Below are 27899 nucleotides of genomic sequence, written 5' to 3'. Positions count from 1 at the left end.
CAAGTCCTGACGCTTGAAGGAGCACCTGTCGTCCCAACATCCTTTGCGTTTCCAATATGGAAGAACTGGTGGTGGAGGTCCGTGGCTCCAACGGGGCTTATTACAAGGTAAATACCGGCTTATCAATGCAGTTTCAAACATAAAAGTTGTTCATACGGTACAGTATTCTAGTTTAAGTCTCGTGGATTGTGGCAACATGATCCGACTTCCTCTGTACGTACCCGAGAGTTCGATATTAGCTTGTACTAGCAATGCTAGCCATAATTAGCAAGCTAAGCTAGCGTCACTCCCATGTCCTCGCCAGCTGACACTTTTGAGGACCTTTCTTCAAAGCCAGTTTGGAAGAACCGCAGTCTTGCATGCGATAACTTGAATACGTAACACAGAGCAGGTGTTATTAATTTTATTTGACTTCTTGTGCCGCTTTCTCGAGCTGAAAGTTAGCTAACTTGATAGTTGCCTAGCTGTTGACGTCGAAAGATGTTGCTGAAGTAAATAGTATCTGCATGTGTCATCATTGGCTATTGAGCTGATATCAGAAACACGGAGGACCAGCCCATTATACCTTGACGCAGTTTACTAAAGTGTGTCGTGTTGTGAAGGCACCATGGTTGGTGGTGTGAGAGATTTTGAAGTCTCTCTGCACAGACTTCACGACTGACTGTCGCTGTCTATTATTTGATACTCCATCATTCCGAAGCTATTTTTTCGGTATGTGTGAGCCAGCTGTTCCTTGTCAATCCCGACCAGCTGGCATGTCGAGTGGGTCACTGATACCATCGACTTTAAAGCTATTTCTAGACGTGCTGCCCACAGCAACACCCTCGCCTCTTCTCCCCGTGTCTCCTCTCTCTTCTCATTTTTCTCCAGACTTTCAAGTTTTTCTTTCTTGTCTCACCTTCACATCCCATGACTTCTTTTGTACTACTGCATTTTCACACTGTTCTCATTGCTTTTCCTTATTTAACACACCCCTTTTTTTCCCTGGGCGATTCTGTCCACTCTGCCACCCCTGTGTCTTAAACTCTTTAGACATACGTGTGTGTGCTTTCTTTGAATGTAATCAACACCGTCCTTCACGCAAGCGAGACACATGGCTTAAATAAGTGTCTGAACGCATTGAACCTGGGGTTCAGTACTTCCAAGTCTGGTGTGTAGTGTTGGGTACCTCACGTTTGACTCTAGCACAGGCGTTGTGCCAAAAAATGATCCACTGCCAAAACTGATTTCTGATGTTTCTGTGTGTGCGTGTGTGTTTTCTTTTTGTTGGGGCTTTTTTTAATGATATCTTTACTTATGTTGTTAAATAGACTGTAGTCATTAGGATTTATGTAGGAGTTATACGTTAAGTAAGGAAATGACTAGTTTTACAGTGTTTTTATGTCTCTCTGTTATTGTGCCTGTGTATGAAAGAACTGTGATGATATATTTGTTGCGTTTTCCACTGCCCTCTTGGCCAGATCTGTCTTGAAAAAGGCTTTTGTAATGTCAATATCACTTTCTGGATAAATAAAGGATATATAAAAGTAATTTTGCAGCTTCCACCCTGTGATAGGAATGTTGTCAAATGCTGGAAAGCAGTTCAAACTTAAACTTGCAAAACAAGTCCATACTTATCAAATATATCATTTTGTTTTTTATTTATTTAGATATTTTACACACTAAACTATCTTGTGTTGGTCACTATCTGTTACCATCAGTGGTGCTGATGTCACTGTCACAGTATTAGCATACCACAGTATTAAATAGTAGTGCTAGACTATTATCGGTTTTGGTTACGTGCTAAGGTTTCAAACATGCTATCTCACATAGTGTAAGAAAGTATGATTGTTTACTGCAGATAATATTCTAATATGCTAATAAATGCAGTGTTAAACATGTTAAAACATAAACTAAGACAGTGACAACAAAGCTCTCTTTCTCTGATAGTAATTGATCTAACTGCCGAATTACCTGAAGAAGCTCATGAAGCTGTCAGTGTCTCACTAAAATACTTTTCTTCAGTTCACTGCCACTGCCATTGTCCTTTGTTTTTGTTGTTCTTTTGTTTGTTTTCTGGTACGTTTTCTGGAAAGTTGCTGGTTTCACTGCCTGCAAGTTTGGCTTTGATTCAAAGACAGGAGGCCGAGCTGGAGGTGGCAGAAGTGAAGATGTTTAGATTAAGTTAGAAAATGTAATGTAAGAACAAGATTAGAAATGAGTACATCAGAGCAACAGCTCAGGTTGAGCATATTGGAGACAAAGTTAGAGATGCAAGGCTGAGATGGATGAAAAGGATGTTGAAGATGGAGCTGCCAGGCAGGAAGAAATGAGGAGGACATCACAGATGGTTTATGGATGTAATGATGGAGGACATGCAGACTGTTGGTGTGACAAAGAAGAATGCTAGGGATAGGGTGACATGGAAGCAGATGGTCTGCTGTGGCAACCCCTGAAGGGACCAGCTGAAAGAAGTCTTTGTTTATGGCTTTCAGATTTTACTAGTCCAGTTTTAAGACCTCTGCTGCTGAGTGTTGTGGCAGTCATCAGTATCAGTCAGCTGCTAATTGACATCCAACATCCTGAAAGTTGGAGTGAAGCTGTGGGAGGCTATGCTACTTGGTTATTAAATTATTTGCAGGGGAGAAAAGTATTTAAAAATCAGATAATATAAACACATTATGTAATAGTTCTTTTAAGAAAGCCAGTGTGTGCCTTCTATACACAAAAGCTCAAGATCACTTATCTGCGTGCACATGCCCACCTCCTGCAACAAATTGAATCTAAATCTGTGGGAAACGTAGTTATGTTCACATTCAGTTTTACACTTTGTGCTGTCACACTGTATCCTAGTGTTTTAACAAACATGTTCAATTTGCTTCTTTTCATGCAGGGTTTTTAAGTATTTTAAATTCATTATTGTGCACATCCTTGTATACATCCTAGCACTTTTCTTCAGAATTGTTTGCTAGTGCTTTGCATATCTTAGCATGTTACTGTGAGTTGTATACAGATGAGATAGTGGCAAACAATCAGCAGGAGTGTGCATCTTGTCAACAATGCGTATATACTTTGTGTGCATGCACAAAATAAAAAAAATGGGTTCCCATACCCAAAATGTCACTTTTTCTGCTAGACATAAAAAACTCTTCTTTTAAAGCAGGAACTATATTTAACCGCTGATCTGTGTTTCTGTCCCTCCTGCAGGGCTTTGTCAAAGATATCCACGATGACTCTCTCACTATTGCCTTTGAGAACAAGTGAGTCTTTACTTCTTCTGCATTTGACCAGTTTTCATAAAACATGTAAATTTAATATTTTATCATAGATCCAGAACCACCATGTTTTAGGTAAAAGAAAAAAATGGGGTCTTTTTTTTCTCAGTTGGCAGCCAGAACGCCAAGTGCCCTTCAGTGATGTCAGGATGCCCCCACCTGCTGATGTCAAGAAGGAGATTGGAGAGGGTGACGAGGTGGAGGTAAGGACACAGATATAAGTTCTCTCCTTTTTTCTTTTCCTCTTGTCCTCACCTGCTTGTTTCTATATGTGCCTTATCCTGCTTATGTTTTCGTCTCCTGGCAGATCTTTTCTAGAGCCACTGAACTTGAGCCGTGTGGTTGGTGGTTGGCTAAAGTCCGCATGATGAAGGGAGATGTGAGTAAAACCTTTTTTGTACATGTGACTATAGGCACTATGAAGAGTATTCTACTTATTCATTTTTTTTGTTGAACCTTTCCATATTTCCAGTTCTATGTGATTGAGTATGCAGCCTGTGACGCGACTTACAACGAAATAGTGACCTTTGAACGTCTGCGTCCGGTCAACACCAACAAGGCCATCACCAAGAACTCCTTTCACAAGTGCTTTGTCCCGGTTCCTCAGGATCTACAAGAAGCGTATGTACAGCACCTTTACAGCAACAAAATTAGAGACAGACAGATTTTAACTAAATTCACAGGCTTGTTTAGTTCATTAGCAGTGAGAGTGTGTATATGCAGTAGAGCCTTTATTGTACCTGTTATATATGGTCTGTCTCGTTTTTTCAGTAGATGTGAACTGTTTGTTTAAGGATTGGAAGGTAATATGTTTTTTGTTTTTTGTGGACAGGTGCCAGAATGAAAATGCTCATAAAGACTTCAAGAAAGCCGTGGGAGCCTCTCACATCTCATACTGCCCTGAGACCAGCCAACTAGTGATTGTGGTAACTGGCTTTCTGTGATTCTGTGGTGACATGTGGATATGTACAGTAGCACCAAGGCTAATGCACGATGTGCTACACCTTTATCCTGCCCTGCATGTTTGTCTAATACATGACTCAGCTGTTCATTTCTTTTAGTGATTATGAGCAGAGGAGTATCCCCACATATTTGCATAAGTCTTTTTATTTCCTGTGTGTGTGTGTTTTAGTCCACCAACGAGACGACAGTGAAGCGTGTGTCTTTGCTGAGTGACATGCACCTGCGCAGCCTCAGGACCAAGCTACTTCTAATGTCACGCAACCAGGAAGCCACAAAACACCTTGAGGTAGGGTGATGGCAAGAAAAAGACCTGTTACTGAGATGTTCTGGGGTTACTGTATGCACTGTAGTTGCCTTGGAACAATCTCAGTTGGTAGTTCAGGCCATTTATTATGGTAAATGGTAAAATACAATCCTACTGCTTAAAGTAAGCTAAAACAATAGCAAAATTATACTTTTTAGTTGAGCAATTGTCGTTTTGCTTATAGCTTTTTATTGTGCCATTTAGTATTGGGCAGTGATCTCCAGACTGATTGTTGTATAATACCATAATATAATACAATAATTGAGGTGGGAGAGTGGGGTTAACATAGTGCGGTGCACTTAATGCAAGCTGTGTGGCTGAAACTTAAAAATAAGAGAAAAAAAGAAAGAAAGAAGTAGGTAAGTAACTGGCAAGTTTATTTTCTACTTCCAGTTCAAAAAGAACTAACGTGTGCTGTTCCAGCAGGGTGGCCTTCATATACAGCAGGGATGGGGGAACTCCAGACCTCAAGGGCTGGTGTCCTGCGGGTCCTTGATCCAACACAGCTGATTTAAATGGCTAAATTACCCTCTCAACATGCCGTGAAGTTCTCCAGAGGCTGGTAATTAAGTAATCATCTGATTCAATGTGTGCTGCCCCAGGGTGATATCTAACATCTGCAAGACACCGACATTTCAGGCCTGGAGTTCCCCACCCCTGATATACAGTGATGGATGGTTTAGCCTATCATTGGGTGACTGTAAGTAGGCGGATGATAGCTGAACAGCAAAAACTGTATAAAGTTATAACATTTGACAGACTTTTTTCTTTAACTAAACTTTTTTTTCAACAAACTTGTTCAGTCTGTTTTGATTGTTGTTTTTTTAATTTCATTTTCTTTTTGAAGTAGCTCACCTGTCTCTGCTCAGCCCTGCATCGTGTGCTCCTCATACATATTAATCTTTTAATTTAAAGAAGTTAAGGAAAGAAGACAAAGTAGCATCTTTCCAAATACTTTAAAGTCACATCTACAGACAGGAATCCTCTTCTTCTTTGACCTCTAGTTTTGTGATGGTGGATCAGTGTAGCCGTTCCTTACAGAGTTTGAAGTTGCATCTGTGTCACAAGTGTCAGTAATATGTAGAAATACTGAAATGAAGATATAGTGAAGCTGATAAAGTTAATGACTCATGAATCTGATAAGTGTAATGTAATGCATGGAAAAACAAGACAAAAAAATGTCTTGTTTGGCAAGCCACTAGCAGTTCCTCTGATCATTGTCAGTCCATGAGCTCAGCATCCTTGGACACAACCATATTACCAAAGATATTTCAATAATCTTAAGCTCTGTAAGGTCGAGCATTTAGTTTTTGAGTTTAAATTAACAGTACACTTAAATTTGTTATTGTTCAGTTTTTGTACAGGATGAAAGCTTCAGGCAGAGCTGACTGAGTTCATTGGTTTTGACTATGTCTTGTGTTTTTCGTAGAACTCCAGGCACTTGGTGTCTTCCTTCCAGGAAGAGTTTACAGTGAGACTGGATCTAATGGGCCTGGCCATTGGCAGCCATGGTAGCAACATCCAGCAAGCCCGGAAGGTTCCAGGTGTAACTGCCATTGAGCTGGATGAGGAGTCAGGCAATTTCAGGATTTATGGGGAGGTAGGTTGGTAATACAGGAGGTAGTAGGGTTACTGGATTGTACACCGGGTAAAATAACTATTTAACATGTCACAAATGATCTAAGTCACTTTTTAAAGATGCTATTGACATAAATTCTCACCAGATGTCGGCCAATCCATACATGCAAAGAAATCAAACCATAGATGTCCATAAATTATGTGTAATAATGAGAAATGTCTCAGTTGCTGAAGTTCATTCAGTACTTTGTACAAAAGCCTTTGTTGGTGACGAGAGCTTCAAGGCGCCTCCTGTATGGAAAAGTAGTTGTAATGTGGGATTTATGTGATTCTTCCACATAAATAGTCTTTAAATCCTAAAGGGTTCTTCTATGAAGAGTTTTAGTTCTTTCTCTGAAAATTTTATAAAGGAGACAGGTCAGGTGATTGGCTGGGCCATTCTAGCAGCTTTTTCTTCCTCTGAAACCAGTTGAGAGTTCACTTGGCTATATGTTTTTGATCACTGTCTTGCTGAAACATTCATCCTCATTTTATCTTCATCATCCTGGTGAACGGCAGCCGATTTTTATCAAGAATGTCATGGCACATTTTCCACGTTCATCCTTACTTTAATAATATGAAGCGTGCCAGTGCTGTATGCTGAAAAACAGCCCCACACCATGATGTTCCCACCTACAAACATCACCGTTGGTATGGTGTTTGTGGGGTGATGCAGTGCAGTGCCTTATGGCATCCAAAGGGTTCATTTTGGTATCTGACCAGACTGTTTCCTCTGGGTATTTCACAGGCTTGTCTAAATGTTGTTGTTAAACATGCTTCAACATGCTTTTTCTTCAGCAATGGAGTCGTGCGTGGTGAGTACAATTGTACTAAAACAATTGTACCTGCTGATTCCAGGTCTTTCTGTTGCTGGGCTCTTGAACAACTCTTCTAATAATTCTTTTCACTCTGCTGTCTGAAATCTTATAGGGAGGTCGTTTTATGTTGAAAAATTTGCAGCAATAAGGTTGTGAAGGTCTTGCGAGAGCTCATTGGTTTTACCCGTCTTGTGTGTTTCTTGTGAGACATCTTAGTAATGGGACAGCTTTTTATAGGCCATCATTTGGGACTGAATCAGCTGATAATGAATTTGCACTAAGTGGGAGGATTGCTTTCTAGTTACTGATAGTTACCATGCCCTTTTTCACATTTTTCATGGGTTGTTACCAATGTCTGGTGACAATTTCATGTCAAAAGCACCTTTAGAAACATACTTGCTTAGAGAATTGGTGACCTGTTCAATACATACTTTACCCTCTGTATATAAAAGCAAAGTAAAAGTAATTTCCACAACAAAATCAGTAAATATTTAGTATTTTATCGAGCTTAAATTGGCTAAATTGTCTTTCAGTATATATTGAATTATCAACAGGGCTTTATTATTCTATACAACAACATGGTTGTCACTCACGTCTTAGCTCCTGCCAGTGAGGATGTGAGAAAGAGAAGTGATGACGAGGGTGACATGGTGTTTAACATGTGCACTTAAACTGGTAAACAGTATAGATGCTTTCTCTAATGGTGAACAAGAAAGAAGTAATAACATATCTTTCTTATGAAATTGTTGCTTTTAGTTGACGAGATTCCTACAAAGAAATGAACACCATTTAAAGAATCCATAATTATTCCTGTATGGCAGGTTATGTGTGAAGTAATATGAAAATGCTGACATGAAATTGGATTTGCTAAGTCTCTTTTTTTAATGGTCTCACATGGAGAATGTTATTTATAAGAGAAATAGCGTGGGACTCTTTAGACGTGCTCTTTGTGTATATACTGTACATGTTGTACAGTGGTAACTGGGTTGTGTATATGTTTTAGCTGAGTGTGTAATATATGTAAGCGACCCTGTGTCTTCCTTTAGACAGCAGAGGCAGTAAAGAAAGCCAGAAGCTTCTTGGAATTTGTAGAGGATTCGGTCCAGGTGCCAAGAAACCTTGTTGGTAAGTAGATTCAACTATTTTAAGAAGGGGATAAAGAAGTTGGTATTTAGTAACAGCAATGAGTAATTAGTAACAAGTCATTCATTCATTCAGTACATTATTTGCTCAACTTCTCAGCAACATTTAAACAAAAACTTTCATCTACAGGGAGTGCAGAATTATTAGGCAAATGAGTATTTTGTCCACATCATCCTCTTCATGCATGTTGTCTTACTCCAAGCTATATAGGCTCGAAAGCCTACTGCCAATTAAGCATATTAGGTGATGTGCATCTCTGTAATGAGAAGGGGTGTGGTCTAATGACATCAACACCCTATATCAGGTGTGCATAATTATTAGGCAACGTCCTTTCCTTTGGCAAAATGGGTCAAAAGAAGGACTTGACAGGCTCAGAAAAGTCAAAAATAGTGAGATATCTTGCAGAGGGATGCAGCAGTCTCAAAATTGCAAAGCTTCTGAAGCGTGATCATCGAACAATCAAGCGTTTCATTCAAAATAGTCAACAGGGTCGCAAGAAGCGTGTGGAAAAACCAAGGCGCAAAATAACTGCCCATGAACTGAGAAAAGTCAAGCGTGCAGCTGCCAAGATGCCACTTGCCACCAGTTTGGCCATATTTCAGAGCTGCAACATCACTGGAGTGCCCAAAAGCACAAGGTGTGCAATACTCAGAGACATGGCCAAGGTAAGAAAGGCTGAAAGACAACCACCACTGAACAAGACACACAAGCTGAAACGTCAAGACTGGGCCAAGAAATATCTCAAGACTGGTTTTTCTAAGGTTTTATGGACTGATGAAATGAGAGTGAGTCTTGATGGGCCAGATGGATGGGCCCGTGGCTGGATTGATAAAGGGCAGAGAGCTCCAGTCCGACTCAGACGCCAGCAAGGTGGAGGTGGAGTACTGGTTTGGGCTGGTATCATCAAAGATGAGCTTGTGGGGCCTTTTCGGGTTGAGGATGGAGTCAAGTTCAACTCCCAGTCCTACTGCCAGTTTCTGGAAGACACCTTCTTCAAGCAGTGGTACAGGAAGAAGTCTGCATCCTTCAAGAAAAACATGATTTTCATGCAGGACAATGCTCCATCGCACGCGTCCAAGTACTCCACAGCGTGGCTGGCAAGAAAGGGTATAAAAGAAGAAAAACTAATGACATGGCCTCCTTGTTCACCTGATCTGAACCCCATTGAGAACCTGTGGTCCATCATCAAATGTGAGATTTACAAGGAGGGAAAACAGTACACCTCTCTGAACAGTGTCTGGGAGGCTGTGGTTGCTGCTGCACACAATGTTGATGGTGAACAGATCAAAACACTGACAGAATCCATGGATGGCAGGCTTTTGAGTGTCCTTGCAAAGAAAGGTGGCTATATTGGTCGCTGATTTGTTTTTGAATGTCAGAAATGTATATTTGTGAATGTGGAGATGTTATATTGGTTTCACTGGTAAAAATAAATAATTGAAATGGGTATATATTTGTTTTTTGTTAAGTTGCCTAATAATTATGCACAGTAATAGTCACCTGCACACACAGATATCCCCCTAAAATAGCTAAAACTAAAAACAAACTAAAAACTACTTCCAAAAACATTCAGCTTTGATATTAATGAGTTTTTTGGGTTCATTGAGAACATGGTTGTTGTTCAATAATAACATTATTCCTCAAAAATACAACTTGCCTAATAATTCTGCACTCCCTGTACTGTGCTTATATATCCTCAGTTTACTAGTGTCTCATCTTTTTGACCTAAGCTGCGACATCCTACCTTTTGATCCTTTTCTCTTTTCTTTGTCTTTAGGCAAAGTGATTGGTAAAAATGGTAAGGTCATCCAGGAGATAGTGGACAAGTCCGGTGTGGTGCGTGTCAGGATAGAAGGAGACAACGATACCAAGCAGCCCAGACAAGAAGTAAGCCTGCTACTGCGATGTGTTTACCCCCAACTGCTAAAGCACTGATCCCTATGACAGATGTTTAAAAGTCTATAGGAGTACAGAGCGTACAAACAGTGTCATTTAGTTGGACAGTCCCATATTAACATCTGTGTTGTGTTTTTTTGTTTTGTTGACACAGGGAATGGTCCCATTCACATTTGTCGGCACTAAGGAGAGCATTGGCAACGTTCAGGTCTTGTTGGAGTACCACATCTCTTACCTAAATGTACGAGCACCTTTGTGCGTGTGTCTGCGTGTTGCGTTTGCTAACCTTTTTCAAATGCTGCAATGTGAATTCCCAGCTATGTCAAGCTGCTTTTAATGTCCACTCTGGCACAAGACTAATGACACTGCCGGCTTTTAGCATGGAAACAGCACACAATAAACATTGCTCAAGCAGGATTGCTTTTTGTATGTGCTTTGCAGATAGTGTTCTCAGATGTGTTATTATAATTTCTTATATTTAATTTGATTTGAATATTAAGTGCAGAAGGATGGAAAATATGTTTGTATGCAGTAAATAGAAATAATATTGAAATGATTATATTACAATATTGTCAAAATATTTCATATTGGAGGCCGTTACTTTAGTTACAATGAAGCCTTCGTTTCCGTATTGTTGAGCTGGATTTTAATTTACCACCAATTCAGTCTTTAGCAAGTAATCTTATATAAAAACGTAGTGCAGGATTCATAGATATGTGAAATTTGCTCTTCTGCAGTCTGTATTTTGCTGTGTATCCATTTTACACCATGTGTATGTGTGGGTCCTGTGCTGTTTGCATGTTTTGTGCTGCGTTGGTGCTTCGTGTGTGCTTTGTTTTGCACCGTTTGTGTGTAGGACATGGTGGAGCTACTTGCAGAGGGCGCACAGCTAGCGGAAGAGCTGAGGCAGATTGTGGATTATACACAGGGAGGCAGCCTAGCAAGATTAAGAATAAACAACACAAGGCGAATTGGATGTGATGTAGATGTGTGTATGGTCATTATGCATGTGTGTGCCATGATGACTATTTTAAAACAAAGCTCTCAGATTTGCATTTTTTATTTATTTAGTTTAGAACATACTGCTTTTTTTGTATTATTTATCGTTTTCCTTTGCTCTAGGAGGTGGAGCAGCTTCGTCTGGAACGGATGCAGATTGACGAACAGTTGCGTCAGGTTACCCAGGGCCACCGACCAGTTGACAGGGACAGGGGAGAGAGGGGGGAGAGAGGAGGCGGGTATAATACAGAAAACAATGCCAATGCCTCCTCTACGTCCGTGCATGGCAGTCGCTCTTACAACAGCCGAGGGCGTGGACGCAGGGGCCACAACTACAGCACTGGATATGGTAGGCATCTCTAAAAATCAAACGCTATATGTGCAAAAAAATCACATATACAGTAAAATCATGCAGGAGGTCAAATGTTTGGATTGTTCGCACCTGTAACAAGGTGTATAACTATCTCCTTCTTTCTCCCTCTTTGTTCTATCCTTTTTATGTGGGTTATTCTTTCGTTCTTTCTTTTTTTTTGTCTTCTCACACGTGTTTGGTTACACTCAGGCAACACCTCAGAGCAGTCCAACGCCTCTGAGACAGATTCTGAGCGCAAAGATGAGCTGAGTGACTGGTCTCTGGCTGGAGAAGATCATGAAAGGTGAGGTTACTGTGATCCATATATTGCATTATCTCACCAGTTTTTGACTAAACTGCTGGTTGCTGTTCTGTGTAATCAATTTCATTTGGTTTGGTGGACTTGCAGGGAGCGGGAGAGAGGCCCACGGCCACAGAGAGATGGCCGCAGAAGGCCAGGACCCGGCCGAGGAAGGGGAAGGGGACGTGGAGGAAGAGGAAGTTACAGCAACAGCTCTGGTAAAATTGATAATTCAAGGAAAGTAGGGACACTCTAATTTGTCTAGGGAGCTTGGAAAGAAAAGCGTCTGGACTTGTTTAAGTTTCCTTGAAGACGTTTCATCCAAGAAGCTTCTTCAGTTCTGGACTGAAGCTTTAAGTTTCCTTGAAACGTCTTTCAGGAAACTTAAAGAAGGCCAGAAGCTTTTCTTTCCAAGTTCCTTAGACTACGACCTGGATGATTGGGAACCTTCACAGATATATTGACACTCTAAGTTATCATTTTCTTCTGTTAAAGTTCTGTTTGAAAGTTTTTGCCTATTAATCTGATCCTGTATGTGCAGCAGGGCCTCGAGACCATGAGGATAACCATCACTATGGAGCCTTGGAGGTAAACACAGAGACCGATCAGACAGCTGATACAGATGCTAGCGACTCCAACTTGCCTGCTAACCGCCGCAGAAGATCTCGGCGACGCAGAACAGACGAGGATACCACTCTGATTGATGGCATGAGCGAGTCAGACAACGCCTCTATGAGTGAAAATGGAACAGGTATGAACGTTACTAGATGTTTGTTGTTGTTGTTGTTGTCGTCTCACACAGTGTATTCAGGTTATACCGACTGCTGTTCTGAGCTGTCAGGACTGTGCAGCAGTGCATCATTTCTATTTTGAAACATAAAGGGCGTCAGTGCAGCTCAAAGTAGATGACAATTGTAGATCGCGATGTAAGTCCCTCCACCCCAATCCCTCTGTTTGTGATGACCTGACACCTTTAGATGACCAGGAAGCTAAACCTCAACGTCGTAATCGTAGCCGACGTCGCAGAAACCGTCTGCCTGAAGAGAGGCAGCCAGGTAACCAGGCAACTGGATCACCTAGTGTGCCCTCCTCCAGTGAGCACTCTGAATGACTTGACTAAAAAAACCTTGTGTTTGTTTGTGTTCCACCAACACCATGCTAAACACAAACTATGGAAAACTGAGCAGTCGTGTTCTTGGCTTTTGCTATTTGATTCAATATGGCTGATCAATACTGTAATATAGCATTTTCTAACAAGGTTTGGTACGTAGAAATATAAGTATGCATCTCTTTTTAGCAGAAAACCTTTTTTTACCAATAACTTTGTCACAACTTGCTTTTGCTTTGTCATGCTGACATTAACAGCAATTAATAGTCTTGTTTGTGTGGTGTGTCATTGTAAATTGTTCTAACATATTTTGGTGTAATCTTGAATCTAAAATGCATAATTAGTAAAAAGGTTATTCTCAGACTGTGAGAAAGGGCACTTTTTCTTTAACTGTGTACACAGGTTTAATAGTAATTCACTTCACACTGCAAATGCTGCTGTTGTGTGTGTTTCACTAATCTACAAGAACTGTGAAGACGATACAATCCTGATGAAGTTTGGAATATCTGAAACAGATTTGTGCCTCTGCTCTGGTATGAAGGAGTCAGTCTTCATGTGCTTTCATAGTTTATTTTCTCTGTTGTTGTATTTGTTTAGTTACTGTGGCTGACTACATATCCAGGGCTGAGTCTCAGAGCAGACAGATGATCGAGAAGGACTCCCAGAAAAACAAGGATGTGGTCAGTACCTAGTTTACAATATCCTCACTTCTCGCTGCTTTAAAAGCCTGGCAGTCACTGGTGATTTAGTGTTCGTCATTCATTCGTCATTCTCTCTCACCCATCACACACTGTTTGTCCCACCTTTCTGTTTAGGGTCAGGTGGATGTCATCGCCGAACACAGCCCAAACTCTGCCGTGGCAACCACTAATGGTTCTAACGGTGCAGCCGATGGCGACGGCAACAATGGCACAAGAGCTCCCAGGTCTTCCACTGAGAAGTCCACTAAAGTCTCCTACAAGGAGGAATCTAACCCACAAGCTGTTGTTAATGGACTCTCCTAGTCAGGGCAAGGAAAATGGTTTCAAATATTTGAACTTCTAGAGCTGCACTTGATTGAATCTCCATGACTGGAGCAGCTTCAGAAGTGAACCATAACATTTAAAGCACTGTTTTCTCTCTCTCTTTTTTATTTTAGATTTTCCAAATATTTGTGACCTGTTCCGCTGTGCAAGTTTCAGAGGTCAGAACCTGAACCTCCCTTTTTACACCTGTTTTATCCAACTATTCATTTTCCTTTTTTTTCTTTTTTTTTTTTTACAATAGTTCTTCCTGTATGAGCTTGCCAAAGATAGTCAAACACACATAAACTTACAGATGTGTACATGAACTGCTTTTCAGTCCTGTCTTCACTGAGAGCTCTGGGAGAGGCTGCACTGAGTACAGCGTTTATTAAATCAGACAGGGATTCCAGTCAAACCCATACTGTGGTATGAATGCAGCAGTCCTTTTTCTATTCGTAGAAACATCACAGCAGGGTTTTAAAAAGCCTTTTCCTAGTTGGATCCAGAAAAATGCTTCCATAAACTTATTTCAGGATGTAAATTAACTGATCTGCATGGGCAGTAGCACAGTGCAGATTGGCTTGTTGGAAACCCCAAGTATGTTTGACATAAACGTGATTAGCTGTCGTGCCTTGAGAGTAGATTCAACATGTCGTTGCCTGGCTCTGCATGCCATCTGAAATCCTTTCACCTGTTTCTGTGTTAGCCTTCATCTGCCACAGCGGAACCAGACACGGCGTCTCCATGTGCTAAATGTTCTCTTATGGTACTGCGGGAGGTGAAGGCAACCACTGAAACACCCCAAAAAGATTTTAGGGGCATCTTTTTAAAGTCAGGAGTGTCTGTTCTCGTTGTGGGGAGGGTGGGGATGAATCCAGTTATCCTTTATATATATATAAATATATATATATAAATAAATATATCTGTTGAAGAATTTCACATTAGCTGCTTCCTGTTTTTCCAATATGCAACCACTTGGGTCACAGAAGAAATGCTTTTACATCGTGTCTGGAAAAGAAACTGTAGAAGAGTTGTTTTCTTTGCACTGAAACATAACCTTTCTTCTGTTTAAAACGTGATTGTAGTTGAGTCTGAAAACTGGCTTGTTACCGTTTAGTGCTGGACAGATATGTACCATCAGTGCTCGGCCACCTGGAAACATCTCATTCCTAAACATTGTTTCATTACGTACATCCCGAGTAATGCTTGATGCTGATTAATTTTTTTCCCTCACTAGGAATTCAATAAAGTCACTTGAGTTTCTTTTAGGGTATTGTCCACTTTTATCTGCCCACTGTTGGGGAAAACAGAGCCCTGTAAAAACCGACCACTGCGGTGTTGAGATGTTTCCAGAAAACCTTGCCCAGGTGACGATGTCATTTTCATGGTTCTTCCACACTGGCTGGCTGGAAACTGGTCATGACTGTTCCACTAAGGAAGGAGATATATTTGGTTTATTTATTTTTAAGAAAATGTACAGTATTTAAAAAAACAAACAAAAACAATCTCTTCTGTTTTCTTGACACTAACATGCGATGCTTAGAGGTTTTCTTTTGGGACAAATTTGGACTACTGAGAGTTGTGACATCCCAAGTGTTTTTGTTGGGTCAACTACAGTAAAGTTTTTTTTGTTGTTTTTTTAAGGATCGTCTGGTTGGTTGATGTGCAATATGTTTTGTATGCAGGTGGTTCTTAAATAAACTTGATCTTTCGTGTAGATCTAAAACCCATCTCTGTGTCTTGCTTGTGACTGTTAGCTGTACACATACTTTTCAGGAATGCTGCGTCGCTGCATTGTGTGGAGATTCTGATTTGGATAGTGAATGTGACAATAACCTGTTTACTGATGTGTAAAGTATACTGGTGCAGTTCGAGTTTATTAAACAAGGTTTGTCTTTTTCAAAAACTGAGACATGACCCACATCATCTAACTCTTGACCAAGTTTATTGAAAAGTGTCTTGTTAGTTTTTGTATTATCCTGCAGCCAGAAAGATTATTAAATGTATGAATACAATGTAGGCATCCTTTACTAGCCATGATTTGTATATGATAGCTGTGGTGTCTCTTTTACAAGTTAAAAACTTATGAAATGAGAAATAGGAAAAGTTGTGTCTTTGGCTGAATGTAATGAAGTGTTTTCACCACAGATGGGATCCTGCCAACACACCCTCTTGGCTTCTGTGGAGTCACAGGCAGTTTCATGTTGCTAGGTTCACAGACTTAGAAGCTGTTGATTTGGTCACCACTCATGTTTCAGTATCCATCAGACAGAATTTCTTTTTCAGCATACAACCGGCTTCTTTTCACTGGCTAAGCTTCAAAACATTTCCATATGCAAATGCAAAATGTTTCACCTGCTTAAGTTGATTTAAACCACAAATCTGCTTTTGAGTGAATTAACCTGTTACATTGGAACATCACATACAGTGGGGCAAAAAAGTATTTAGTCAGCCACCGATTGTGCAAGTTCCCCCACTTAAAATGATGACAGAGGTCAGTAATTTGCACCAGAGGTACACTTCAACTGTGAGAGACAGAATGTGAAAAAAAAAAAATCCATGAATCCACATGGTAGGATTTGTAAAGAATTTATTCGTAAATCAGGGTGGAAAATAAGTATTTGGTCAATAACAAAAATACAACTCAATACTTTGTAACATAACCTTTGTTGGCAATAACAGAGGTCAAACGTTTACTATAGGTCTTTACCAGGTTTGCACACACAGTAGCTGGTATTTTGGCCCATTCCTCCATGCAGATCTTCTCGAGAGCAGTGATGTTTTGGGGCTGTCGCCGCGCAACACGGACTTTCAACTCCCGCCACAGATTTTCTATGGGGTTGAGGTCTGGAGACTGGCTAGGCCACTCCAGGACTTTCAAATGCTTCTTACGGAGCCACTCCTTTGTTGCCCGGGCGGTGTGTTTTGGATCATTGTCATGTTGGAAGACCCAGCCTCGTTTCATCTTCAAAGTTCTCACTGATGGAAGGAGGTTTTGGCTCAAAATCTCACGATACATGGCCCCATTCATTCTGTCCTTAACACGGATCAGTCGTCCTGTCCCCTTGGCAGAAAAACAGCCCCATAGCATGATGTTTCCACCCCCATGCTTCACAGTAGGTATGGTGTTCTTGGGATGCAACTCAGTATTCTTCTTCCTCCAAACACGACGAGTTGAGTTTATACCAAAAAGTTCTACTTTGGTTTCATCTGACCACATGACATTCTCCCAATCCTCTGCTGTATCATCCATGTGCTCTGTGGCAAACTTCAGACGGGCCTGGACATGCACTGGCTTCAGCAGCGGAACACGTCTGGCACTGCGGGATTTGATTCCCTGCCGTTGTAGTGTGTTACTGATGGTGACCTTTGTTACTTTGGTCCCAGCTCTCTGCAGGTCATTCACTAGGTCCCCCCGTGTGGTTCTGGGATCTTTGCTCACCGTTCTCATGATCATTTTGACCCCACGGGATGAGATCTTGCGTGGAGCCCCAGATCGAGGGAGATTATCAGTGGTCTTGTATGTCTTCCATTTTCTGATGATTGCTCCCACAGTTGATTTTTTCACACCAAGCTGCTTGCCTATTGTAGATTCACTCTTCCCAGTCTGGTGCAGGTCTACAATACTTTTCCTGGTGTCCTTCAAAAGCTCTTTGGTCTTGGCCATGGTGGAGTTTGGAGTCTGACTGTTTGAGGCTGTGGACAGGTGTCTTTTATACAGATGATGAGTTCAAACAGGTGCCATTCATACAGGTAACGAGTGGGGGACAGAAAAGCTTCTTACAGAAGACGTTACAGGTCTGTGAGAGCCAGAGATTTTCCTTGTTTGAGGTGACCAAATACTTATTTTCCACCCTAATTTACGAATAAATTCTTTACAAATCCTACCATGTGGATTCATGGATTTTTTTTTCACATTCTGTCTCTCACAGTTGAAGTGTACCTCTGGTGCAAATTACTGACCTCTGTCATCATTTTAAGTGGGGGAACTTGCACAATCGGTGGCTGACTAAATACTTTTTTGCCCCACTGTAAGTGTAATTTCAGTAAGCACAGGAACATTTTTTAAGTTTCTGCTAATGCTAAAGTGTTCAAACCAACTAACATTTTACCACATTAACAACAGCGTGCTGTCGCTAAAAAAAGACATGCAACATAATATTCACATGTCCAAATGTATCTAGTAAAATCACAAGTAGAAAAACTGTCTTTGTTCTCTCACAAAATGCATAATACTCAATGACTCCATTAAGTTTAGCAACTGCTTATGAGACATCTGTAGGTTGGACTAAGAAACACACTTCATGTGTGATCTTAAAAAACGCAAAACAACAATTTGAAGTTCTGTCAAATGGAAACCTCTTTATAGAATTTCACAAAGTCAATATAAACTGAGCAGTAATAATGGCAGGATTCTGGTCTGCACTTGTACAGCGTGATTTTATTTTTAGAACAATCAGTTAGAAAAACTTTCAAGTCAGTCAGTGCATGAATAAGCATCTCCACTTTTATTTCTTGGCCTGCCCGTCCATCAGATCCTTTGCTTCGTTTATCTTTGCTGCTAAGTAGGGAGATCCACCTGCAACACACACACACACACACACACACACACACACACACACACACACACATAATCACACTTCACGTTGAACAACAAAACAGTTCCTTTTACTATGCAGGATGTTGACAATACACCTAAGACCTGTTAACAGACTTGCCACTCATGCGTAACAGCTCAGGACTACATTCTGAAGTTAAATGTTATGTAAACTTTATTTATACAGCACCTTTCACAGGTCAAAACCCACAAAGTGGGTAAATAAAAACAATAAAAACAGGCATATAAAAACACAGAAGACAAAACGATAAAACAGCATACATATGACATCATACAGCCTAAAACTAGTTAAAAGCCAGTCTGAATAAGCGAGTCTCCAGCTGCTTGATTTTTTTTTGCATGATCAGCTTTTCATTGTAAATAAAGTGCAATTGTGAAACGTGGTCACCGATTTTTATGAAGGTTCTCGAGCCAGTGCAGTGTTTTCCAGAACAGAGCTGTGTCGGTTCTTCTGCAGTGATGCCTCAGACTTGTGTGCACAAATACCAGGAGGGTTGAAAGCTTTTAAAGTCTGAGAAGAACTTTATTCCTTGATTTTATTTTTTTGTTGACTGCAAACAAGTTTGAAACTATTTTATTGTTTTATACACCTTGATATATAATCCTAAAGCTGAACACCTCTCTGGACTTTGTGGACCTTGTATCATATTTGTACATTTGGCAGGACTATGTCTGAATGAACTTTTTATGCTTATTCTTTTGTAAAAATTCTGTTGCTCTGCTTTCAGTATACATGTCTCTGATTGTTCTGGTGCTTCAACGCAGCCATTTTTATCCAAATTTGCTGACAGCTACACTGGGAAGTCCCTGCTTGACTTATAAAGTTGACCACCGTTATAGGCAAAGGCAAGTGAAGCCAGATAATGGAAAGATACTCTGATTATACTGAACTTTGTTCATAGTATTTTAGTGGTATTTTGTTTATTTTTTATTTTCACTAGATAACAGACTCATCAGAAAAATAGTCGGTCTTTGAATAAGCACTAAGCTTTCTCTTACCTCTATCTGGATGGTTCAGGATCATCAGTTTTCTATGAGCTTCTCTGATCTTATTCTTGTTGGCTGTGGGACTGAAGACAGAATAGTGGTGCAACAGTAAATGTATGTAACAGTGAGTTATTATGAGTGATTAGTGGTGGTTGTTAAATGTGCTGCTGTAGTGGAGAGACTACAAACAACACAACAAGGTAGCCGTGCAGCACAAGACCAAACCTCTCTGAACCTGGAAGTATTGTAACATCACAGATAGACTAAGAATCAGTGCTGAGTGCTGATCAGCATCCACATACCTGACACCTAAAACCAGAGCAGCTTCTCTCTTTGTCATCTTTGGTTCAAATCCACCTCTATAGTAGCCTCCTCCAAATGCCTGAAACAATGTGTGCAGTCGAGGTTACGAGTTAGGAAAGAGAAAACGAAATGCAGACTGAATGCAAAGACCAACATGTGTCTGTGTTTTCTGCACATCGAACTGGCAGAGTTATCACAGCAAACACGGGTTCCTTCTTACAGTTTTAGGGAAGCTCTGAAGGGCCTGTTTCATCTGGGGTTCCATCTGCTTCATGGCCTGCATGGCATAGCGACCTGGTACATGAAAAAGATGAGACATTTACAGTGATGGGCAAATCCACTTTATCTCAGATGACAAATCAATCTGTGGATTTGTCCCTTAAATGTTTTACTGTTAACACTGATGCGGTTTAGGGTTGGGCGCCGGTGCAACTAACAATACTTTTCCCACGATAATGCTACTATCACAGTACAACAATACAGATACAGTACTGACACTACAAGACAACCTGTAATATATGAAAATCTGAGAATATATTAACTAACAAAAAATCACCTAGACTCACCTAGCTTAACCGAACTACCAAAAAACATTTGTCTTACATCTTCAGTTTCTGCTTAATAATTTATTTGTTGAAAATCAATAAAAAGCCACATAACTTAGAAACTATGATTCTTACAAGTGTGTTGTGTACTGTAAACATATAGAGAGCGTTGTGTAAAGATTTAAAATATCATCACATTTGACCTCTGACCTCTTCTTTAAAGTCAAAGAATGTGAAACTTTCATCTTTTATCTGTAAAACTACTTCAAGTTCTACTACCTTTGTTTAGGACATGATACTGGTATATGGGGATTCTAAAAGTCACATCATAGTTTGCCTCCAAATATCATGTCACCTCTCCCCTCACTTTTACATTTCACGCCTGCCTTTCTTTCAAGTTTATTAATATTATACAATAAACTCCAGTTATTCATGTCCACCTATTTACAAATTAATACCTATAATCTATAGAGGGGGGAATCACCATACATCTCACGATACGATATTATCACAATACTTAACGCACGATACGATATTATTGCAATTTTTTTAAAATATTTTGCGATATTCAGATTCTGTACATAAAGGTAAACTTTATCAATATTCATTTTATCTAATAACAAAGTCTCGCACTCAGTCTTTCTCTCATTTCAGTCAGTTTTATTGTTGACAAACTGAACGGTTTGTATTACAGTCTAGTCCAACTTAACTGAATGCAACCATCTGGTACAATTATAGCTATTATGAACTATGCAATTTATGAAAACTATGCAGCTCATTAAGCAACTGAAGAATTTGAAAGTAAATTAAAACAAAATATAATTTTACATTAAATAAAAAAGTTTTAAACTTAATTAAAATAAAACATGTCTTAAATTAAAATAAGTAAACTGTCATGTTTATTGCTGCCAAAAAAAAAGTGAAACACATTTGGACAGTGAAGGAATGTCAGGATTCTTGCTCAGAAAAAGGATCAACATGCTCTGAAGTCATATCACGATACTACACAGTATCGATTATTCCCCCCACCCCTAATAATCCATGACCTACTCCAAAATAATGTTTGTGGAATCAAAGTAAGCATGTCATGCCACCCTTATCTGATTTTTTCCTGCACTTCAAACTTCCTAAACTTTATATAATACTACTCCCTTAAAAGTAAATACTGCCCAGAGATTAAACGACATTGGCAGAGGTTTGCACTCTCAGGTTTCTGTAATGTAAATGTTCTTCATAATTTAATATCTGCTTTGGAGGCGAGGAGCATTCGCATACTGTTAAATTAAACCTTAAACACAAGGTTTCATGTAGTTTCTGTCAACACACACAGGACTCGCCCTTGACCTACTGATAGATGACAAACGAAAAACCAACATAAACATGAAAGTTAAATCATTCAGTGGTTTTGGTTTTGAGTCAAAAAGAATCTGTTATGATATGGGACGGATAGAACAACAGTCTTCCAAAATATAATATTTATCATTTGTGATGATGGTGCTGCAAAACACCAACTATTATAACTGCAAGTCTATTAGTCAGACTGTAAATCTGTGTTTCACACCATCCTTCCTTCCCTTTAGATTAAATGCATTTACAAAGTGCTTCGCAGTCTACAAACATTTCTAACAATGCTTTTTACTATACATACTATGTGTGGAAAGCTCTGTCACACTGCTGCTGCGCTGCCTGCAACATGTGTTACATTTAGTCTGCATTGTGTGTTTAACCTTTTTCTATGTTAAACATTAAAATTTGCTTTACTTTTGTTAAATATGCGGCTCTACTCTATATGTTTGTGATCAGTCACTCGCTGCCAAAACCGCCTCTTTTATGCGAGTGCTGTCATTGCTAGACCAGGAAATCCAGGGTCGAGTTACTGAGTTGATATCTAGCTTAACCTGACCACTTAGCTAGATTGCCGATGTTGAGAGGTCTAACCACACAGTTATATTTTCTTCATTACATTATTTGTAAGACAGTTCAAGCCTCTTATTCCTGCTCGGGATAGTATATTAAGCAAAATGACACTATAAATGTGCAAAGTGCAAATAACACTATTAAAAAGTTGTCAAAAACATATGTAAATTTACAAAAATAGAACTACGTAGAGCTATTTTTATGTCATCCATATATGTGTATGCATTTTGTTTAATAGTTTCCTTGCAATTCAAGTGCTTTGTACTGAAGTTCAATGTCCATGGTGCTGTACACTCGTGAAACCCTGTCTGACAAAGTTAACAACAAAATTTTCCATTCACGGACCTGCAAATCCAGCTGCTGCCAGAGCCAGTCCCACTGCCACCATGGAGCTGGCCTGCGGAGGCAGAAAGGTGGAAATCAGAAAGCTTCATGACATTAGGGGATACAAAGCAAATCAGCAGACCAGTGACCGCGTTGGAGCTCGCTGCGAAACCCAAGCGGCGTGTTTACATTTGATTTAAACCTATCAATGGTCCAATTATCAGGCTAATAGTGGCGTGCTGGTTAAAATAAGAAGAACACCAAACTTTAGCTTAGCTTGGTCCAGTCGTGTTGGGTCATATGCACGTTTAAGTAAAGCTAACACTAGCTTAGCTATTAAAAATAACGCCTTCAAACGCTATTTCCGTAGTCTCTCGAGCATGCAACCATTTTCACATTTCATGTGGTAAATCACGATTTCAACTTACCATGTTTCTGTGTTATGTTCCGTTTATGCTGAAGATTACGACCATAACTTTTGACCTCTCATGTTTTCGTGGCTCAGGCGTCCATGTGTTTATGCCGGAAATGAAAGAGAACTGTCGTAAACACCGGGTAAACGCAACTCGCAGCTGTTTCCTTGGTTTCTAACGTTTGTGTTTATTCCTGGATAAATAAAAATTTGCGGGAAAGTTATTTGACTTTATAAAACCATACAGTTAAAAGAAAAAAACACAGGTTAAACATTTTAAGGGAAACATTTTTTTAAAAGGGAAAACAAAATTGAAAATAATACTTTACCCAGTTTATGTCAATGAAAATATTCTGTTGTGATTCTAGGATGAGACAAGTACAAGTAGTGAATGTGCAAACTCGTGTTAATGCTTATGCAAGGTAGTTTATTAGTGTGACAGATACTTCTAATAATACTGTAAGAAATAGTGCAATTATACTTAATAGCTGTGATGAGGTGGTAGAAGAGCAGTGTTGATTATTTTATTCAGGTGTCTAATGGTCTTTGGGTAGAAGGTGTTTGAGAGTCGTTTAGTCCTCAATTTCAGACTCCTGTAGTGTGAATAGATGACGCTGTAGGTGATGTTAATTATGTTTTGGGCCCTCCCGATGATGCTGGTGCTATGAATCCCCTGTAGTAAAGGAAAGGTTACTCCTGAGATATACATTAAAAATTTTATCCCGCTGTAATGAACAGTGTAAATAAATAACCACTGTAATTCTGGTAGTAATCACACTTTCAGCTACACATGCATAAGAAAACAACAACAACAACAAAACCTTAAAGATCACAGATGCATACCTTTGTAATTTCTTTAATCTCTTCAGTCTGATGATTTCATTTTCCCCTTTGAATATTGCCTCTAATGTTGGTCTTAGCTGTGTGTCCTTTCCCCTCCCATGCTACTCTTGGTCCTTTTCATGAATGCTGTTGGAAGTTGGAACCTGACATGAACCTTTTTGGCAGTGAGTTCAATTTTATTAGTTTCAAAAGCACATTTTAATTTTTAAATTGTGGGTCTCTGTGTGGTCAAACTAGATGCTATTGTTAGCAACCCGTTAAATACTAGCTTAAACTGAATGCTTTTTGAATGCTTTTCTTGTCACACGTGTTTCTGGTATGTATACTCATATTATAGGTAGCTGGTGAGTGTGATACACCGCAGCTCAGGAGTGACTAGAACACTTGAAGTGTGATACACAGCTAATGTTAGCATTTAAAGTGCACTGGGAGGCCAGGGCTAAAAAAATAATTAAACTAAATAGTAGTTTAGCTAATTAGCAATTTAACCCTTTGTTAAAGAGCTACATGCACTGGAACAGCTAGACTGTTTTCCAGCAAGTAAAACTTCTTGCCAAAAAAGTGCGCGTGGGTTCAGCCGCTAAGCGTGCTGGTTGATCAGAGGATGGCCACCTACATCTACGTCGTGTTCCAGAACAGTAGCGCGAGACGGAGTGTTGGCAAACAGGGAAAGGTGATTTTCAATCAGACAGCACACATTCTTCTTGGCAGAGTCATCCAAGTGTTTTGGGTGGGATTTTAAATTGTCTAATATTTCTGAGTTGAGAGCAACCCTCGGCACAAACAAAAAGTAAACCATCACTTTCTGGATTGTACTGAGACGCTGATGCTGGCACAACTACGGGCATTAGTGATGGGATTTCCGGCTGTTTTTAGAGAACCGGCTCTTTCGGCTCGACTCACTAAAAAGAGCCGGGTCTTTCGGCTGTTTTTAGAGAACTGGGTCTTCAGGTTGTTTTGTTGCTTTAATTAATTTATTATTAACAATAATATAAAATTATGTACAAAAGGAATTACTAATGTAAAAAAAAAAGTGGTTTTATTTATATATGTTTATATATAAATATATACAGTGGCCCCTAGAGACAAAACACGTACAAACTCCAAAACACATTTCTAGCATTAACTGAACTTCAAAACAGAGCTACCTAGATCACTTAAATTACACAATTGAAATATGTGTATTGTTTGTGTATTTATACACAAGCACTCATATATATTCAAATAATTTAAAAAAAAAGTTCATTTACCTGTTACTATCACACACCAAATCCGGTCGTTTGAAGTTTGTACGTGCTTTGTCTGTAGGGGCCACCTTAAATATACTTTTATTTATTCACTCCACATAAAATGTAATAAATAAATCATATAATACAAAAACCAACTAGTCACATTTCAACTTTTAACTATTTAAATTTTCAGCTTTTTCCTTTTAAACAAATTTAAAATGAAACAACACAAAACACTGCAAATCACAACACAATTAAATCTAAATTAAAATATGAAAACAAAAAGAACATGCATATTCTCTGTCATATAGGCCTGCATGAATAAACTTTCTGAATCCTTTATCATCCGCAACTGAAAATAGTTGTGGGTGATTACTATACTTTTCTAATGTGACGTTGTTGTCCCTGGCTCTCTTTCTCTGTCTCTCCCTCCCGCTCTGTTTCTGTGCTACTGCGAGCGTAACTACCGCCCCTCCCCCCTCTGCCCAGTGCAAAGCACAAGCTCGCATGCGGAGTGAAGTGGAAAAAAAGTGCGAGAGAGAGGGTGATAGAAAGAAAAAAAAACACGGCTCTCAATAAGGAGCCGGCTCGCATCGTTCACGTCACAGATCCGGCTCTAAGAGCCATTTCGTTCGCAACTGCCACATCACTAACGGGCATAGCTGATGGCACAGCCAGGGATGAAGAGGAGTTTACACTTGTATGGCAAACGAAATAAGGCTTCATCAGGTTAACGTGACACACACAACGTTTTTTCCTATGGTCTGGGGTACCTGCAAACATTATCAGCATCACTCAACTTCTCTTGGACAGAGTAGGGCCCACCGAACTTTGCCTGGAGATAGGGTTTTCAAAACAGCCACTTGATGATGGGAACCAATCAGCGGCTGCCAGCTCTCCAATTAGAAAGAGAACCTGCAGAGACACTCAACGGCACAGAACACACACATGGAAGAAAATCCAGACACTGATTCAAAATATGACCAGAGCCCTAACCCACACTGGTGATTAAGAAGTCTGAAAAACTCACTAAAACAAATTTATCAAATGTTAAACACTAGGCTTTAAAGGGTTAAAAAGAAGGAAAGCAATGGCTGGCTCTGCAACAGCAGACATCCTGAAAGATCCCAGAAGACAATTAAAGTGTGTGATGGCTGAATTATTTTTATGGTTAAGAAAAATAACTTCAGAGCATCTAACCAAGTCAAGAACAATCTTGAGCTGTATCACTGTCAAAGTCAAGAGATGTCCTCATGAATGGAAAGTTTGCAACAAGGCTTTGAACAACTAGAGGGTTCTGGAAAAAAAGTATTTTTGGACAGATGAAACCAAGATGAGCTTGTACCAGAATGATGGAAAGAGAAGCACACGGTGAAGAAGAGAAACAGCTCATGATCTGAAGTGTACAATATCATCTGTCAAACATGGTGGAGGCAATCTTATGATTTAACAATGTATGGCTGCCAGTGGTACCAGACCATTGGTGTTTATTGATGATGTGACTGCTGATAGAAGTATCAGGATGAACTGTGAAGTGTACAGGGCTATACTTTCTGCTCAGATTCAGCCAAATGCTGCAAAACCCATCAAACAGCAGTTGGTAGCACAAATGGATCATGACCCAAAGCATACTGCAAAAGCAGCCCAAAAGTTTCTCAAGGTAAAGAAATGGAATATTCTTTGATGGCCCTAATCAGTCACTTGATCTCATCCAAACAAAGCGTGCGTTTTAGTTACAAGCCCGAATACAATACTGGATACAAGACAATCACAGAGAGACCCACAAACAAGCAGCAGCATTTTTTTTCAAGCCTCTTAAAATGGAAGCCATATATAGAAGTGGCTGTCATTTACTAAACAGCTGGTCCAATACTTTTGTTAAACCCTTTAAATGAAAGCTGAAATCTGAGTTTTTATCATACCTTAAAGACTATTTAAAACTGACAGTGGTGGTGTACAGAGGATAAATTACAAAAATGATGCCATTGCTCAGATAAAACTTATTATGACAGTTACAATACAGCTAGACTAACAGCATGAGCAGACATAACACAAAACTAATAGTCTCATTTTGTGTAGACTACAGTGGAGGATAAAGGCTACAGCTGTATGCTATGCTGTGGTATATAGAGGCACCCTGGCTTTGGGTGACGGCTAGTTGTAGCACAGAAGATACTGTGAACATCTGCAGAGAGTCTGCAAGGAGCAATTTTAAACCGAACATGCCCCGCTGCGTTTCTCCCACCATTGGGCTGAAACATGACGGCAGGCAACACAATGGGACAGTGAAGGGCCTAATTATTGCCCCTATCATTTGCATAATTACAATGTTTTTTCTAAAGCAGGGGCAGTATAGAAATTGTAAATTGTAGTGGACTAGCTGTCTTTCCTTAGTGGAAGTCATATTTAAATGGAGAGAGCCTTTTCTGCTAGCCAGGCAGCCAGGCAGCCAGGCTCAGGCAAGAGGTCCCAATCAGCCAGCCTCACAGACTGCTCATTCAATAGGATTTAAAAAGCCAACTGTGTGGAGAAATGAGAGTTTTGCCCCCCAAATCATATGGAATTACAGTGCTGGTTGCATATGGGGGGAGCCAGTGGAAGGCACAAAAGCCCACAGGAAGCAGCTATTTCTGTGTGTTTTATTAACCCAACCAAGCAATTTAATTCTTTTGTTCGGGGGAGTTCTACTTCATTGATTAACAAAAGCGGGGATATAATTTTTTCAGCCCCTTTTGAAAAGCCTGAAATGTCAAGCCTTTTAAAGGAGATTATTCTGCCTGTGTGCGATGAATAGAGCCCAGAGTAACCTTTTGTCTACAATTAAATATTCCAGCATAAATATAAAAGAAAATCAGAGATGGGGAAGATTGAGTCAGGAGAGATTGGAGAGGTAGATCCTCTGCCCGATAGTGGCAACAGCCTGGCTCTAATTAGATATGCCAGGCGGGCTGTGAGCAGTCAC

The 27899-nt window shown here is 39.8% G+C and overlaps 2 protein-coding genes and 1 long non-coding RNA gene across 15 annotated transcripts; 1 reads left to right on the top strand and 2 right to left on the bottom strand.

Moving 5' to 3' along the window:
- On the top strand, positions 1-15489 carry fxr1 (FMR1 autosomal homolog 1). Of its 13 annotated transcripts, XM_004562071.6 has the most exons (19): positions 1-107; positions 3187-3239; positions 3364-3457; positions 3562-3633; positions 3727-3875; positions 4087-4180; positions 4387-4503; positions 5951-6121; positions 8003-8081; positions 9877-9986; positions 10141-10236; positions 11118-11343; positions 11557-11650; positions 11756-11865; positions 12189-12398; positions 12625-12741; positions 13353-13435; positions 13571-13764; positions 13894-15489. In XM_004562071.6, the coding sequence occupies exons 1-18, from the start codon at positions 57-59 to the stop codon at positions 13757-13759; spliced, it is 2115 nt and encodes a 704-aa protein (XP_004562128.1). In that variant the 5' UTR covers positions 1-56; the 3' UTR covers positions 13760-13764; positions 13894-15489. The 13 variants fall into 13 exon arrangements, with proteins under 13 accessions (XP_004562128.1, XP_012777585.1, XP_004562131.1 ...); XM_012922131.5 differs by having other exon boundaries at positions 10150-10236; positions 12192-12398; positions 12625-12702; positions 13571-15489; XM_004562074.6 differs by having other exon boundaries at positions 10150-10236; positions 13571-15489.
- Positions 15490-18180: 2691 nt separating this feature from the next.
- Positions 18181-23032, bottom strand: dnajc19 (DnaJ (Hsp40) homolog, subfamily C, member 19). The gene is made up of 6 exons (XM_004562077.6): positions 22882-23032; positions 22475-22526; positions 19888-19961; positions 19667-19746; positions 19377-19447; positions 18181-18338 (listed from the first exon to the last, which is right to left on the bottom strand). Exons 1-6 carry the CDS (start codon positions 22882-22884, stop codon positions 18268-18270), a joined length of 351 nt encoding a protein of 116 aa, XP_004562134.1. The 5' UTR covers positions 22885-23032; the 3' UTR covers positions 18181-18267.
- Positions 23033-23193: 161 nt separating this feature from the next.
- On the bottom strand, positions 23194-24510 carry LOC143413207 (uncharacterized). The gene is made up of 4 exons (XR_013093822.1): positions 24325-24510; positions 23709-23834; positions 23347-23538; positions 23194-23229 (listed from the first exon to the last, which is right to left on the bottom strand). It is a non-coding gene; the product is annotated as an uncharacterized LOC143413207 (long non-coding RNA).
- Between the last annotated feature and the right edge of the window lie 3389 nt (positions 24511-27899).

Source organism: Maylandia zebra, linkage group LG17, assembly GCF_041146795.1.
Source record: "Maylandia zebra isolate NMK-2024a linkage group LG17, Mzebra_GT3a, whole genome shotgun sequence".
In the NCBI taxonomy this organism is placed as follows: Eukaryota; Metazoa; Chordata; class Actinopteri; order Cichliformes; family Cichlidae; genus Maylandia; species Maylandia zebra.
The sequence above is the reverse complement of the archived record's forward strand: the minus strand, read 5'-3'. Positions and strand labels throughout refer to the sequence as shown.

Coding starts and splice junctions, on each gene's coding strand:
- fxr1 (XM_004562071.6), top strand. CDS start 57: ATGGAAGAACTGGTGGTGGAGGTCCGTGGCTCCAACGGGGCTTATTAC. Junction 4,504..5,950: donor AAGCCACAAAACACCTTGAG/GTAGGGTGATGG, acceptor TGTTTTTCGTAG/AACTCCAGGCACTTGGTGTC. Junction 6,122..8,002: donor ATTTCAGGATTTATGGGGAG/GTAGGTTGGTAA, acceptor GTCTTCCTTTAG/ACAGCAGAGGCAGTAAAGAA.
- dnajc19 (XM_004562077.6), bottom strand. Junction 19,448..19,666: donor GCTCTGGTTTTAGGTGTCAG/GTATGTGGATGC, acceptor TTCTGTCTTCAG/TCCCACAGCCAACAAGAATA. Junction 18,339..19,376: donor CCTGAACCATCCAGATAGAG/GTAAGAGAAAGC, acceptor TGTGTGTTGCAG/GTGGATCTCCCTACTTAGCA.